This window comes from Diaphorina citri, unplaced genomic scaffold (assembly GCF_000475195.1).
Source record: "Diaphorina citri unplaced genomic scaffold, Diaci psyllid genome assembly version 1.1 scaffold473, whole genome shotgun sequence".
In the NCBI taxonomy this organism is placed as follows: domain Eukaryota; kingdom Metazoa; phylum Arthropoda; class Insecta; order Hemiptera; family Psyllidae; genus Diaphorina; species Diaphorina citri.
The window spans coordinates 4,277-21,593 of record NW_007377908.1 but is presented as its reverse complement, the minus strand read 5'-3'; the positions used below and the strand labels follow the sequence as shown (position 1 = coordinate 21,593).

Here is a 17,317-nt window from a genome sequence, read left to right as displayed (position 1 = left end):
CCCTACCTCAAGAAGACGAGATCCAGGAGAATGCTTTGGTAAGTAATTGTATTTTAATGTATTGTAGGTAGGTATCTATAACAGAGGGCTAAGAATTTTCACACGAACTTTTTGGTTATCAACTCATCAATCATGGACGAAAAAAGGGGGTTTACCGTCTCTGTAACTGTTCAGAAGGTCTTCAGGGAGGAGTAGCAGCTGGCTTATTCTAAATATTCTACTTAATTATTCTTTGAATAAATACCTAAGTATTCGTCCTACCTAAGTATTCGTCCTACCTAAGTATTCGTCAGGTCTACTAACTAGGTATCGTTTGTAAGCACTTGATTCAAAGCCCACTATGATAACCATTCCACTACTGAGGACAGAATTTTTATACCCTTTGAGCTAATAATAAAAACTAAAAGGATATAAACCTAACTATTGCTTACTCGTAAGATCAGCAAACACCGTAGGTCCATAGACTGCTGAACCTTGCTCTGTTTCCTGAAGGATTTGAATCATTCATAAAATTTGATCGACAATGGAAGAATCAGTGGGAAGTGAAGACGAGGGGAATCATGATGAGCTAAGAATGGTAAGATAGCACAATACCTTAATTAAGTCTACTGAGGTAAGATAAGAATGCTAGGTACCTACCTATACCTACCAAGATAAGATAAGAACAAGAATGTACCTATCAAGGTGTACCTACTTTAAATAATAAGAATACTAGATATCCACCAAGATAAGAACAGGGTACTTGTGCAGAAGTCACGTCCGTGAAAGTTTGCTATCAAAGGAACTGGCACAAACGAGCAGTGACCAGTGTTATTATAGGGTTAGGTTAGACGCAAAAAGGAGTTTTCCTAATTAGAGCAGTGATTAGTGTTATTATAGGGTTAGGTTATATGTTATACAAAAAGGAGCTTTCTTTTCCACGGACATGGCTTCTGCATAATTACCCAAGGAATATCTATCCAAAAGAAAAAAAATACTATGACAGATTACCATAGTAATTATTACACTGCCTATTCTGGTACCTAATGGTTCAATATTACTGGCAACAAAATATCTCCCTCGTAGATTCATGTAAGCTTAACCCTTCCCTTGGGGCAGTGTTATTATAGGGTTAGGTTAAACGCAAAAAGGAGTTTTCACAATTAGAGCAGTGATTAGTGTTATTATAGGGTTAGGTTAAATACATAAAGGAGCTTTCTTTTCCACGGACGTGGCTTCTGCATAATTGCCCAAGGAATGTCTATCCAAAAGAAATATGAACAGATTACCATAGTAATTATTACACAGAAGTGCCAATTCTGGTACCTAATGGTTCAATATTACTGGCAACAAAATATCTCCCTCATAGATTCGTGTAAGCTTAACCCATCCCGTGGGGCAAATTGCCCCAACACCTAAGCCTTAGAGTGGGCTATTTGTGTATGGAGTTGAGCAGGTTCAGATATCTCCGTTCTACAAGGTGATTTAAGGGAGTATTCTCCATTTGATCAGGTGATAGGGCACGCAGATGTAAACAAATGTTTGTTTACTCTACGCACTTGACGCCATCTTGTTTTCTGACATCATCACTGAAGGGGTCTATTTTCAAGTTTCCTTGCTTCTACTTTTCTTGTGTTTTCTGATTCAATTTTCAAGTTGAATTGTCCAAATTCCTGTGTACTAACTAGTGTGGACCATTACAGTCATTACACCAGGAAGTACTCATTCATAAAATTTGATCGACAATGGAAGAATCAGTGGGAAGTGAAGACGAGGGGAATCATGATGAGCTAAGAATGGTAAGATAGCACTATACCTCAATTAAGTCTACTGAGGTAAGATAAGAATGCTAGGTACCTACCTATACCTACCAAAATAAGATAAGAACAAGAATGTACCTATCAAGGTGTACTTGAAATAAGAATACCAGATATCCACCAAGGGTACTTGTGCAGAAGTCACGTCTGTGGAAGTTTGCTATCAAAGGAACTGGCAGAAACAAGCAGTGACCAGTGTTATTATAGGGTTAGGTTAAACGTAAAAAGGAGTTTTCACAATTAGAGCAGTGATTAGTGTTATTATAGGGTTAGGTTAAATACATAAAGGAGCTTTCTTTGCCACGGACGTGGCTTCTGCATAATTACCCAAGGAATATCTATCCAAAAGAAATATGAACAGATTACCATAGTAATTATTACACAGAAGTGCCAATTCTGGTACCTAATGGTTCAATATTACTGGCAACAAAATATCTCCCTCGTAGATTCGTGTAAGCTTAACCCATCCCCTTGGGGCGAATTGCCCCAACACCTAAGCCTCAGAGTGGGCTATTTGTGTATGGAGTTGAGCAGGTTCAGATATCTCCCTTCTACAAGGTAATTTAAGGGAGTATTCTCCATTCAATCAGGTGATAATGGGGCGAATTGCCCCAACACCTAAGCCTCAGAGTGGGCTATTTGTGTATGGAGTTGAGCAGGTTCAGATATCTCCCTTCTACAAGGTGATTTAAGGGAGTATTCTCCATTTGATCAGGTGATAGAAGCTAGTATTCATCCTTTTATGAGGTGATAAAGTTACTGGATTACCTATTTCATTGGAGGGGAATCATGATGAGGTAAGAATGGTAAGATAGCACTATACCTTAATGAAGTCTACTGAGGTAAGATAAGAATGCTAGGTACCTACTTACCTTTTTCCTGACTAAATCATAGGCATAGGCAAAGACAAAAAAATCATGGGCTTGTTGTTATTCAATTTTTCAGAATGCTTGCGTATGTTCATACATTTGCTGCGGGACGGAGCCCTGATCCGGGTCAATGAGAGAATCACCAACCATTGTCGATCCCATGTGAGTAAACCTAGAGCAATACTTCTGATATAATAATAATAATAACAGACTCTTGAGTGGAAGGTAACCACTAGGCGAGGTTAACGCCGGAGGCGTTTTCTACCACCTAACCCTTAGAGCTCCATTATTATGTGGTCAAAATCTCAAATAAATGAGGATAAAATTCCATGCCTCGGCTGGGATCGAACCCACACCCTCCTGTTTACCAGGCGAGCGTCTTGACCACTACGCTACCATTTCTTCGACTTCTCCCGTGTACAGACGGGGTCGACATTTTTCGTCAGCCTCTCAATCAGCCCTAGGGTGATTGCTCTGGGCTGACATTTGGTTTTGGTTACAAAATATGAGTGCCCTTCACACTCAACATTTGCTATTTCTCTAGAAAGGGAAATTTCAGGCTAGTATAGTTACGTATTTTCATTTTATTGATTTAGTTGACAAGGGACGGGAGTGGTATCATGTACTATCTGTGGTTGGAAACTCAGGACACTCAATGTCCTGAAGATACGTCACCTGAAAGCTGGAAGTCTGACCCGCCAAACTGTATGAATGTCCCTGGACCACGCAGAACTTGCAAAGTGAACCTACTCCGATCCTGGCTACCCAACAGATCGCCTGTGAACGCTCATGTAAGTCAACTTTGGTCACACGTCACACTCCTAATGAGCATGAGCTTAAGTATGTACTTAGGTAAATTTAATGTGTTTATCATACCTACACCAAAAGCCCAATCTGAGGCTTAGGTCTAGGGGCTCGACAGCCCTAAAGAATGGATTAAGCTTCTACGAATCTAGGTAAATAAGTAAGTACCTACATATACCTACTAGTGTGCAAATGCAAATTAAAGCTATAAAAGCTATTATAATACAAGTAGGTCAAAAAGTTACTTTTGGACACTGTGTCGTCATGAATAATTCATAAAGGCAGGAGGTTGATAAAGCTCCAAAGTTTCCCAGAGTTCTCAAGCAGTTTGAGTCCTGGCTTAGTTCTCACGGGCTACTGTCAAGTCGAAGGTTTATTGTGACAGATGGCCCATGGGATATGGGACGATTTCTATTCCTACAATGCAAGGTGAGCTCAAAATTAAAAACATTGAATCTGGACATCTTGTCAAACTGGTGTGATGAATAATACTAAAGAGATTGTTCAATATTTCGTGATAGGATTTTCAGTAGTTTTCTTTCTCTGCCATGAGCATTTTTTGCCCATCTATTCCTACAATGCAAGGTGAGCTCAAAATTAAAAACATTGAATCTGGACATCTTGTCAAACTGGTGTGATGAATAATACTAAAGAGGTTGTTCAATATTTCGTGATAGGATTTTCAGTAGTTTTCTTTCTCTGCCACAAGCATTTTTTGCCCAAGCAATGTGAGAAGGAGCTGGTGTTAGCATGAATGTTCACACTGTGAGTCAGCTTCGAGATATCTTCACTATGGAGTAGCGTAGCACTCAAGGTTTGAAATGCATCCATAAGAATGAGAAGTAAGAAGTAATTATTATTTATTAAAGACTTTTCCATGGATTTTTGGCTTTTCTTTTTTCGGCTTTTTTTCACATGGTTCCTCCCAAAACCCCAAATTTTTGCAATGTGAGAAGGAGCTGGTGTTAGCATGAATGTTCACACTGTGAGTCAGCTTCGAGATATCTTCACTATGGAGTAGCGTAGCACTCGAGGTTTGAAATGCATCCATAAGAATGAGAAGTAATTATTATTTATTAAGGACTTTTCCATGGATTTTTGGCTTTTCTTTTTTCAGCTTTTGGTTCCACCCAAAACCCCAAATTTTCAACTTTTGTTCATATAGCTCATCTGAAACTTGTTGTGTGTCAACTTACCTGCCGAGTACTTCACACTGATCGTCTGTCCGTTAGGATCCACATAGGAGTAGGCCCCAATGCGGGTTCCGTCAGGGTTAATGCTTTCTCCCTGCTTGAGACCATTGTCAGCGGCGAACGCATAGTTGAACGTTCCGTCCGTCCCCAGGGCTTGTTTGTGCATGAGGATCTGCGGGAATTTGGTCCGGTAGCCGTCACTGCCTCCGGAATGTCATGGAATCTGAAAATCGGCCAAAAAGTCAGGGAAAAGTCATGCAAAATCGTGAAAATTAAAAAAAAAAACCTTGTAAAGTCATGGAATTTTCCACCCGATCAAAAATTAAAAATGTTCAAATTAAGTATTAAGTTTTCCAAAAAACAGCCTGCGCGCATTCTCCCTTATATTCCTTAACTTTCTGCATATTGCATATTTCATGTAAATGAAGGGGTAATCTTACTGATTTGCCTCCGGAATAGTCGTCGTTGTAAATGCCGCGACTTTGACGCAGGGCAGACACTGTGGTGACGGTCAGACATGTCAGGGATATCTGAGGAGAGAAACGGAAAAATGCCATTAGAAAGGATTTTTTCCCCCCTTTACCAACAGGAAATAGAGGAAAGGGACGACCCAGAACCCATTGGCTTCAAAACCTTACCCCATGGTACAATGTATCCATCGAAACGTTGGTTGAGAAAGTTTGGGACTAAAACCAACATCGCCACCATGATTACCAACGTTCGTTAGCGAATACGGTACACCTCCGGAATAGTCGTCGTTGTAAATGCCGCGACTTTGACGCAGGGCAGACACTGTGGTGACGGTCAGACATGTCAGGGATATCTGAGAAGAGTAACGGAAGAATGCCATTAGCAAGGATTTTTCCCCCCTTTACCAACAGGAAATAGAGGAAAGGGACGACCCAGAACCCATTGGCTTCAAAACCTTACCCAATGGTACAATGTATCCATCGAAACGTTGTTTGAGAAAGTTTGGGACTAAAACAACATCGCCACCATGATTACCAACGTTCGTTAGCGAATACGGTATAAGAAGAATTACCAAATTTTCAATTTTCTTCCTATTCCTTTCTTGAACAACTCGTTGGTGCCATGGATGAATCCCCCCGGAAAGAGAAGAATCCATCTATTGGACCAATATGTTGTTCGCGAAACTAAGTCGGAGAATTGCAGCTCACCGTTGCCATAAACTCTCACGCATATTGGAAATTTTACAAAACCAAACCGACACGTGTATTAAAGCAGTGATCTCAAGTAAAAACAAAACTAAACCCAAACCAAGTGCCATAGAATCAGAGGATAGTAAAGCTAATGAATCTGGTGTATTATAGCAACCAAGGTATACTGTGTATTTGAGTGTGATATTTAGTACGCTTCTTGTGGCGTTACTTGTAATGGTATTACCAGAAGTTGTATTTCCTGACCATAGGGCAATATATTGTAAGGACACAACTTTGTGAGAACATAAGGCCCCCGGACTCATAGGTACTGGGTTCTAGGTTCTAAAATCTCTCCCTCCCCTCATTTGAGGATTTATTCCAGATTGAAAATTTGATTTGTTTTCTAGTTTCTTTTTTTCTCAGTTTAAAGCTGTCAATCTTATGATGGTGAATAGCTTTCATAGCATTGGCTTTACGCGAACTAAAGTGATACAGGTAGGATACAGCTAGGTTAAAAAAAAAACTCATGTACTTACAGTACCTACACTCACACCTTTGTATTATTTAGGATAAGTAAGTGAATCTGATTATTTTTAAGTTTTGTTAAAAAGTTTAAAATCAATAAAAAAATCTATATTTGATAGGAAATGAAATTATTGAAATCATTTTTTGATACATAAATAACTATCTCTTGTGTTTTTCTTTAAGTAGGTACATAGGCACTCTCACACACTCTTTCTGTCTCTTCTGCCAGAAACTTGCTTTAGGTATAACAGAAGAAATAAACAAAGTCATAAAAAGAAAAGCCCTTGTTACTAAAAAGTAGTAAAGTTGATACATAAATAACTATCTCTTGTGTTTTTCTTTAAGTAGGTACATAGGCACTCTCACACACTCTTTCTGTCTCTTCTGCCAGAAACATGCTTTAGGTATAACAGAAGAAATAAACAAAGTCATAAAAAGAAAAGCCCTTGTTACTAAAAAGTAGTAAAGTTCTCTCTCTTTATTTCAATACAAATTTCATGACTTACAAAGTTTGTAATACAGAAATGTATAAAAGGCAGTGAGATTATTTTCATCATATTGTAATCATTTCGAAATGGGGGAAAAAATTGTTCTGATTGAGAATCGAACCCTCAATGGCTCACATGAACTAATTTTTACTTAGATTATAAAAGTATGGTAACTAGTTATTTTTTACTACATGATAAGTACATGAAATACGTTGATTTCAGTTCAGGTATATTCACAATTAAGAGAGGTTCTAAAATATTTTGAAGGTTCACAACAGCCCTTTTCTTTTAAGGTACATGGTAACGCATTTTGATAATGGTGACATTTCCCGACAACCATAACGATAACGAGTTTTAGTTTCTACTTATGAAAATTTAAACATTATAGCAACCAAGGTATACTGTGTATTTGAGTGTGATATTTAGTACGCTTCTTGTGGCGTTACTTGTAATGGTATTACCAGAAGTTATATTTCCTGACCATAGGGCAATATATTGTAAGGACACAACTTTGTGAGAACATAACGCCCTCGGACTCATACTGGGTGCGTTACTTGTAATGGTATTACCAGAAGTTGTATTTCCTGACCATAGGGCAATATATTGTAAGGACACAACTTTGTGAGAACATAAGGCACTCGGACTCACGAAAGAATGTGAAGAAGCAGGTGATACTGATGAAAATGTATATGAAAGCCCCGATGAAAATCTCCATGAAAGTGCAGATGAAAATGAGATGTTTAATCCAGCCAGAAAAGCTATTTATTATAATACTCCTACATCATCTAAAGAAAATATTCTCAATGTGAAACCAGATTGTCTACAGAAACAGGATAATCTATCAGAATCTCATTATTGGGACAATTTAATAAAAATGGCTGACGAAGAAATTCAAAAATCCGATCACCTAGTAGAATTGCTGAGGAAGATATCTTCCGGAAAAGTTAATGTTGACACTGAAGAGGTCTTATCAACATTGACAACTAGGGAGGTGACTGAGACAGATTTGTCCACTGCTCATAAAAGCGTTGGAGATTCTCAATCGATTGTTCAGAATGGGATTGAAGAACATAATTTTATCAATCTCAGTTCGCGCTTTAAATACACTTTATTGGAACCTATTAATATTAATCAACTTTTGGAAAAGTCTACATCAATTGATTTTGATCTTTGTGAACATTTTAGGCAATTCGGAGACGAAGATTTGGATATTGAACTCGGAGAAGAAGAGGATGGTTGTTCTGATTCATCAATGCCTGATTCAATATCGGAATCTATTCTGAATCTTAATCATACAGAACGGAGTCAATTTGGAGACGGAGATTTGGATATTGAACTGAGAGAAGAAGAGGATGCTGAGGATGTTTGTTCTGATTCATCAATGCCTGGTTCAATATCAGAAACTATTCTGAATCTTAATCAGACAGATAGCGTTAATTTGAAAGTGAGGAGTCAAAATAGCATATGGGACAACGCTTTCAACGAGGTTTCAGCTAACTCTTCTGTTATTCTGACAAGTGGTACACAGTTGAGATGTGAATGCAGTTCAGATGATCACATACATGATGATGATTTGAACGACACAGGGTACGTGAGCATCATAAGTGAAGAGGCCATTACTGAAGACAACATAGAAAGTGACGAACATTTACAAGAAAAGGTTCATGAAATTGCTGAGAAAAATGCAGATGGGGACCAAAAACAACATGAAATTTCGAGTTCTTGTGGACATTTGCCTGGGATGCACTTCTACAGTCATCTATTCACTGATATAAGAAGAAATATAAGAGAAAAGTAGAGTTGTGAGATTATAACACAAATCTATCAAGTACCTACAGGTACACCTATAGCATGACTTACCTACTCTATGTAATGTTTTCTTAACCAAATAGAATATTAGTATTTTTAATAAAGATGAAGGAAAGTTTCTACACCAATATTTTAATGAAATATTGATATCATATATCAGTCTGTAGGTGTGGGTGGGGGGGAGGGGAACCTCGAACACTTTTGAAAGTTAAGAAGGGAACCGCAACGAAAAAAGTCTGGCCACCCCTGTTGTAACACAAATCAATCAAGTACCTATAGGTACACCTATAGCATGACTTACCTACCCAAATAGAATATTTTAGTATTTTTAATAAAGATGAAGGAAAGTTTCTACACCAATTTTTTAATGAAATATTGATATCATATGTCAGTCCATCAAGATTTCCAGACCTTTTTGTTATTCTCTCATCCGGAAAAGAAATTCCTATTCCGAAGTGGAAAATACCCGTTTGGAAATTGATCCTCGGCCGAGATTCGAACCCGGCACCTGCGGGTTGAGAGTCACGGGTGTTGTCTACTCGTGCACAGGGGCTGGGGCAAGACCTACGATGAAGGGTACCCGTGTATTATATTTTTATATTCTCAATCATTCAAGTCTAGATATGGCAGTGAGGCAGTTCTGTCGCCTCATTTACAATTTCAACAAACACGCAACGAGTGATTAAACATTAAAGAACACGGTTTTCAATACATTTCTAACGAGGAACTTGAGAAGATAAGGATTCTTCGTTGTTCAACTGGTATGGCGCGTTCCCTTGAATCCCGAACAAACCTCGTCTCAGTAGTGTCCGCGATTATTTGGAGCCAAACTCAAAGTTGTATCCGCTGCCAAAGTTGTGCGGTCCCTTGTCGTCGTAGTCGGAATATTTGCTGGACAAGGCGTTGTATCTCTCATCATCGCCATCATCATCTTCATGTACGCTATACGCTGATCCCGCGGCCTTGTGGTAGAGAGGACTCAGAGGCTTGCGGTACGCAGAGGAAGGTGGGGAATAGTCAAAGTCTTCGTCAGAGCTGGCGGAGCTGTATCTGCCTGGAGAAGCGTAGGAAGCCCCGGTGTGGGGGTTGTAGGGAACGGCGGGGGTTTGTTCAACGTGCACGGGGGCGCGGGGGATGTGATCGCCTTGCAGGATCTTGAACCCTTCCTTGCCTGCAATGTGAGATAGAAAGTGACGAACATTTACAAGAAAAGGTTCATGAAATTGCTGAGAAAAATGCAGATGGGGACCAAAAACAACATGAAATTTCGAGCAAAGATAAATCTAACCTGGACTGTTCAGACGACGAGGATTCTGAATTAGATGATGAAAAATTATTTTTAATTAGAACTGGTAATAAAGATGTTGAAGATGAAGATTACCAAAATAACGATTTCATCAAAGAAACGCTAGAACAATTACCAGATGAACCTAAATTACATTTCAAGCCGTCAGTCCTGCAAATGCAAGCAAACACAGTAGACACTCCCTTTGGAATGGACAGTGATGAGTCCAAGATAGAATTAGATAACATTACAGGTATAGTAGATAGGTACTAACTTGGTGTTTTGAAATACTTCTCCTTTATACCTTTGTCAAAAAGTGTAGACCAAGAAAGTTTACAAGAGTAGAAATTGATACATAAGAGTGAAATCAGATTTTTCCCTGTTCCAAATTTATTTATTAATGAAATCCTAGGTAGTATTTGAAAATCTAAAGTTGAAATTGATTTTGCAGGTTGTGAACAAAATTCTGATGTTATTGATCAGAGCGCAATGCCTTCAAACGACGATGAATGCGAAGAAAACAATAAAACTGAACCAGATAGTACAAACCACTCCATATGTTCTGAAGAAATTGAAAGTATTGAGCTTGATGTAAAGAATCCTTTAGATGCACAACGTATGGATTGTAAGGATGAACAATATTTCAACAATACCAATGTCACAAAATATCCTGAGTCTACTATTGATTTGACCGATTCAAATTTGGTGTCGGGAACCAGTCTAGTCATTGAGCTTGATGTAAAGAATCCTTTAGATGCACAACGTACGGATTGTAAGGATGAACAATATTTCAACAATACCAATGTCACAAAATACCCTGAGTCTACTATTGATTTGACCGATTCAAATTTGGTGTCGGGAACCAGTTTAGTGCAAAGTGAAGAATGTTCTCTAACAAATGATAATACACCTTGCAATGACACTGACATCAATGTAGAGAATATCACTTGTCAGTCGAGTGACAATTCCAATTGTGATTTCAGTAATTCAGAAGATTCCCACCCGAATTTTGCTGCCTCCAGTAAACATGTAAGTTTTGCCCTGGATAATATTGACGAAATCAATCCTACTGACAATAGTTTGAAATACCAAAAATGTGACTTTGCAAAGGATGCTTTTGGGAGTTATGTCAATGATGACTTATCCACCCAGAGGGAAAATATCGTGGACACGTATACTCAACAAAATGATGAGATTGAAGAAGATTTCAGAGAAATTAGCAGTGGTGACTGTTACTCTCTTGATTTAATCAACTCAACTGATGATAGCATCACTGATGTGGATATTGATTGTAAAGAACATATCAGCCTGACAAATACTGCTGAATGTATCAATGATGATTTCGTACACATGCTAATCAACCAGTGTAGTCAAATACATATAACTCGCAATCCTTTCAAGGTAAATGAAAAAACTCCAGAGCTCGACGTTGAATTAGCCGAAGACAATATTCCCGAGGAACACCATGAAACTCATGACGAAAGACCAACTAGTTCAGGTAAAAGTATGGAAATACGGAGAACTGATTTCGACGACATTGGTGATTTAGAAGCGTATGAAACTGACATCTTAACCCCGCTACGTAGTGAGGAGAATTATAACGCGTGTGGTGACTATGAAAACGACTGTACGTATGCCAGTCTCTTACAGGAACTTGTCATACTAGAAGAAAACATTCCTGGTAATAATGATGAAGAATCTAAACCTCAACCACCGCGTGCTATGTTTCTCTTTGGAGATAGAGACGACTCTGCCAGGACTTACATGTTTGGTTTTATCAGCTTATCTTTGGTCGTGTTGGCAATTTCTGTCGGCGCTATGTTCTTCTCATACTAGAAGAAAACATTCCTGGTAATAATGATGAAGAATCTAAACCTCAACCACCGCGTGCTATGTTTCTCTTTGGAGATAGAGATGACTCTGCCAGGACTTACATGTTTGGTTTTATCAGCTTATCTTTGGTCGTGTTGGCAATTTCTGTCGGCGCTTGGTATCAAGCTTCTGGTGTTATGCTGTGAACTTTCACATTCGAAGAACACTCGACAAAGTATTTGGTTTTGAAAAATTGCTGTCACTCTTAGCAAATATTTTATCAATAAAATGAAAAACACAAGTTACTGTGTTTTTAATGACATAGGTATGGGATTAACGGATGTAAATTCTTGTGCACCTACATAATGCCACTATTTGGAGGAGTATCTGTAATCTTTACAGTCTCATATTCAACTACACTTCTAAAGAGATTTTTCTAGTTTGAGTAAATAGATATCTATTATTAAATATAGGTAATCCTCATCCTCAGATCTAGATTAATACTCGCACCTCATCTACCTATGTTGTGCACCTACATAATGCCACTATTTGGAGGAGTATCTGTAATCTTTACAGTCTCATATTCATCTACACTTCTAAAGAGCTTTTTTTACGTTGAGTAAATAGATATCTATTAATAAATTGTCACACATTGAGCTTGATGTAAAGAATCCTTTAGATGCACAACGTACGGATTGTAAGGATGAACAATATTTCAACAATACCAATGTCACAAAATCCTGCAGAGGTGTTCAAATTGGGTGAGAGGGTGGTTTTGGTAGCGATAATTTTGGGGGAAAGACACCTTTAATCTAACTACTATAGGGGAAAAAGCCAGAAGTTCCCTTCACCCTACATCTGAATAGCTTGCTGAAGGTTCTTGGTGTTTAGTTCTGCGGAAGATTGAGTCCCATTGGCTTAGCAGGGGAGAGGAAGAACTAATTTAGGACTGGCAGAACTAGGTAATAGGGGAATTGATATTTTTGGTGAATCCAAATTAGCAACCAGTGAGGTGGTAAGTGGGAAGATAGGGGTAAAGCCCCACGGGCGTCCACAAGGAAGCTTACTAGGAAACTGGAAAACAAAGGGGGACGTCAAAACTGAGTTAGACTTCTGAACTTGAAGATATTTAATTTTGTAGTATTGATGTTAGAGAGGGAGTGACTGATTAGTTCAGTACTACTTTGGGGGGTAACTCTAGTTTATTAGTTAACTACTCTGATGAAGAAAGCCAGAACTTTCCTTTACCCTACTTTTAAAGCTTAATGGACAGGGGGAGAACTAGTAGGGAATTTGCAGAGGTGTTCAAATTGGGTGAGAGGGTGGTTTTGGTAGCGATAATTTTGGGGGAAAGACACCTTTAATCTAACTACTATAGGGGGAAAAAGCCAGAAGTTCCCTTCACCCTACATCTGAATAGCTTGCTGAAGGTTCTTGGTGTTTCGTTCTGCCGAAGATTGAGTCCCATTGGCTTAGCAGGGGAGAGGAAGAACTAATTTAGGACTGGCAGAACTAGGTACTGGGGAAATTGATATTTTTGGTGAATCCAAATTAGCAACCAGTGAGGTGGTAAGTGGGAAGATACGGGTAAACGATAGCATTTACCAAGGGCATTGCAAGTGTAAGCATTAACGCGTGAGGGTACATCAAGCTTTTGAGATTGCTGATAGCCGGGGTGACATTTGCAAAAGATTTTTGAAATTTCCGTGTACGTGCGATATGACACTGTATTTGATAGCAACATGGAAAATGGGATTTGGGAATTCTTTTTGTTGGCAAAATCCAATTGTTTAGACATTAAAGTCAAATGTTTCAAGGGGTTCTTACTAAAGAAAGTATCTTCGTATCTTCTTTTTATTGTTATTGTGATAGTTTTTACTTTCTATTATTTTATTTGATTTGGTTTAACGAGACAAATTAATGAGAAAGTTATCTAGCCATTAAGAAAGCATTGAGAAATCCCCCATCACCCTGAAGTAAAGGTAATAATAGTTATTGAGCGAAAAATATTACAATAAAGAGTGCTTGGGACAAACAATACACAAATCTCCATTGTTCTTAGCTAAGCCACTTGATTCCCACTGTTAAAGTTCGAATCGCACCTATAAACCTATATGCTTGATGATCTCACACCTATAATGGCATTAATGACCCAAAAACTAGACATAGAAAAAACTATCAAACTTGACAACTAAAGCACATTTGGCTAACCCTATCTAGAGAACACCCAACGTAAAATAATGTACTCACAAAAAACCCACATTCTTCCTTCCCAAAGATCTTCAAACCAAAGAGGTGCTAAAAATTAATAAAGCTATTCTACTTGTTCGTAGGCGACTTAATAAAATTATGACCCGAAATTATGTAGGGTAAGGTCCGAAGTTGGAAACATTATGGCTTGGTGATTTGTGCACCTACATAATGCCACTATTTGGAGGAGTATCTGTAATCTTTACAGTCTCATATTCATCTACACTTCTAAAGAGCTTTTTTTTACGTTGAGTAAATAGATATCTATTATTAAATTGTCACATTTGACATCTACGTACCAAATTTCAAGTCTCGAGCTTCCTTTGTTCCCGCGATATTGTTAAATTACACCAAAAAGCGGTAAAATACCGCCAACCGCAGCACCTGTCTAATATAGGTAATCCTCATCCTCAGATCTAGATTAATACTCGCACCTCATCTACCTATGTTGTGGTGATTTTTTCTTTTTTACTACTTTATTTAATTTGTAGGTAATTATTCCGGCAAGACTTTGAGAAATTGTAATGTTTTGCAATACGCGCGGTTCTCTGCTTTGAAATATCGAACATCTAATAACAAATGACATCTATTAATCAAGTATACCAGATAGATGGACATATTGGACATTCAATTGCTTGATATTGTATTATTGTCGTTTGTATGTTGTAATTCAGTCAATTTAGTACAGAATACACGATATGGGAGTTAAGTTATTTGTGATACAAAATCAATAACTGATCTATTGGGCGATCAGGTAACATCTGATCTAGGGTCCTGTATTCTGTAATATCGGTTCAGCAACTGTCATTAGTCATTGTAATATCGAGTGATCTACAAATCTACATGACTGTGATCTTTACAGGGATCACAGGGTCGAGAATCAATTAATTTACTATTGAACGAACGAAGAGAATTGTAATTTCAACTTGACATGTTTGCATTCAGCTTGTTCCTTGTTACTTTGTTGGCCCGATTTTGATAAACTTTGATACACACTTCCAGGGATCAAATTACCAATTCCAGCCTGAACTTCGGTAGGTAATTAAATTCGAGACATTTTTTTTACGTTCAAAAGTTGGTGCTATGGTGCTTGGTTTCAAAAATCAGAACAATTCATTGGATGACTGAACTTTGGCCTCTGTCAAAAATTAGGTATAGGTAAGAGAATTTCAAACCAATTATTTCAGGCAGGCACGTAAAGTAAATTATAAAATAAGGTGTATTGAATAAATAATATTAGTGGATGTGCTAAAACCGTACAATGATAAGTACCTTCCTATTGAGGAATAGAACCCCAAACTCTTTCAGATTGAGATGAATAAATAATATTAGTGGATGTGCTAAAACTTCACAATGAAAAGTATTGAGGAATAGGGCCCAAAACTTTTTCCGATTGAGACTGGCATACATCATTTCCAAACCAAGGTAGCCAAAGCTACGAAACTACGATTTTCGGTGTAATTTAACAATATCTCGGGAACGGTATAAGCTAGAAACTTGAAATTTGGTATGTGGTTCACTAATGTGACAAGGATGCAACACAAAACGTTTGTTTGAGATGGTTGCTGCGCTTGGCGGTATTTTGACCGCTTTTGGACAGATTTCGACCGTTTTTTGGCGGTTTTCAGCTATAGCGACAAAACGGTTAGAGATATTGTAAAAGTTAGGGTAAAAGAACACTCAAATAAGCATTATTCAATAGGATAAGGAAAGTCGTGTGATGTTCACACCAGATTTTTTTTTCTTTTTATGTTGTTGTCTAGGTCAGTAGCATGAAATCACTCTTGTTTTGCTATTGTGTTTTCAGACCATTGATTATTTCCCGTGAGGTCTGTAACTACCTTGCACCAACAATCGTTTGATAATTACCATTGCACCTATCACTTTTATGTAGTTCTATTTTGTTATACATGCTACCGTGGAATCAGCGTAACAATCACCTCTGATTAATTAAACTGGTTCATCCATAGTCAAGATCAGCAAAGTTCAATGTCCCGTAGATAGTAGGTACATCGTTCTTTATTCATGTTCGAGTATGTACTTCTGATTTTACATATTATCAACGTTAAAAAGTTGATGATGGTTAGCGCTATTTTCCAATTTCCAATTAACTGTTACAGTATACGCACATGTGTATGTGTTCTGTGTCGTAGCAAGCCTACCTTGTATCAGATGGGCGATAAGAAATGCAATTTTCTTTTCTCTACCTTTTCCCAATCTAACGTCGGCGTGATAAGAGACACAATCCCATTTTATCAAAACAATACAAGATTCGCCCAAAAGATTACGAAATAAGCTTAACAAAGTCATTACCTGAAAGTGTATCTAGGTTTTAGACGTGACTGATGATGAAATAGATAGGGAACCTACATACCTATTGTAATTATTATTACCTATTACCTACGAACGTAGTTACTTGTAGGTATACCTTTCTTCTTGGTCTACATATTTATAGCACAGGTAGGTATCTAAAACTTCCAAGTTGGTTCGTTATTTTAATGTAGAACATCATTTGTCAACGTCACCAATTTACTTTAGTTACGCACAAATAAAAGTAGGTATAGTTAGCTATCATTGTAGGTATTTTACCATTTATCTGTAACACTGTGTATGTTAGGTATATTATGGAGTTTTAATTTAAACCGAAACAATAATGAACCTTCAAGTCCAAGTTGTTCTAAGTATAAATCACGGAATGATGACCGGTTCCACAAAGTGAGTTTAATTCGCGTTTAAGTTCAACTCTTGGATGAAGCAGTCTGATGAGCTGAAAAATTTGAAATCAGTCAGTCAAATTGTTTAATCCGAGAATTCGTAGAAGTTTAACCCATCTTTTAGGGCTGTTTGCCCCTACAACCTTTTTGTGTATGTGGTTAAGCAAAAGTTAAACTTGAACGGAATTTAAGCTCAGTGTATTCGGCCATGAGAAGATAAAATTTTAAATTCATTTCAACAACCAAGTTCCTTAGGACCTAATGAAGAAAGAACAACCCCCGAAATGTGACATTTATTCCTGTAATCTTACAGTTCAGCACCTCCTTAAGTACTGCCGCAAATACCAAAATATTAGGGACCCTGATGACCTATATGCATGTTTGAATAGTGATACTACCTCTGTCCTTAACTTCATTAAAAAGACCAACCTAAAAGTGTAATTTCCCCCTCTTAGTGTTTTTAGGTATATTATGGAGTTTTAATTTAAACCGAAACAATAATGAACCTTCAAGTCCAAGTTGTTCTAAGTATAAATCACGGAATGATGGCCGGTTCCACAAAGTGAGCGTTTAAGTTCAACTCTTGGATGAAGCAGTCTGATGAGCTGAAAA

General features: G+C 37.8%; 2 protein-coding genes across 2 annotated transcripts; one reads left to right on the top strand and one right to left on the bottom strand.

Annotated features, from left to right (window-relative positions):
* Positions 1 to 3,995: 3,995 nt before the first annotated feature.
* On the bottom strand, positions 3,996 to 5,244 carry LOC103509193. The gene is made up of 3 exons (XM_026823577.1): positions 5,111 to 5,244; positions 4,666 to 4,866; positions 3,996 to 4,042 (listed from the first exon to the last, which is right to left on the bottom strand). Exons 1-3 carry the CDS (start codon positions 5,217 to 5,219, stop codon positions 3,996 to 3,998), a joined length of 357 nt encoding a protein of 118 aa, XP_026679378.1. The 5' UTR covers positions 5,220 to 5,244.
* Positions 5,245 to 7,487: 2,243 nt separating this feature from the next.
* Positions 7,488 to 12,042, top strand: LOC108252395. The gene is made up of 4 exons (XM_017444076.2): positions 7,488 to 8,541; positions 9,904 to 10,182; positions 10,381 to 11,610; positions 11,781 to 12,042. The coding sequence occupies exons 1-4, from the start codon at positions 7,572 to 7,574 to the stop codon at positions 11,945 to 11,947; spliced, it is 2,646 nt and encodes an 881-aa protein (XP_017299565.1). The 5' UTR covers positions 7,488 to 7,571; the 3' UTR covers positions 11,948 to 12,042.
* Positions 12,043 to 17,317: the final 5,275 nt, after the last annotated feature.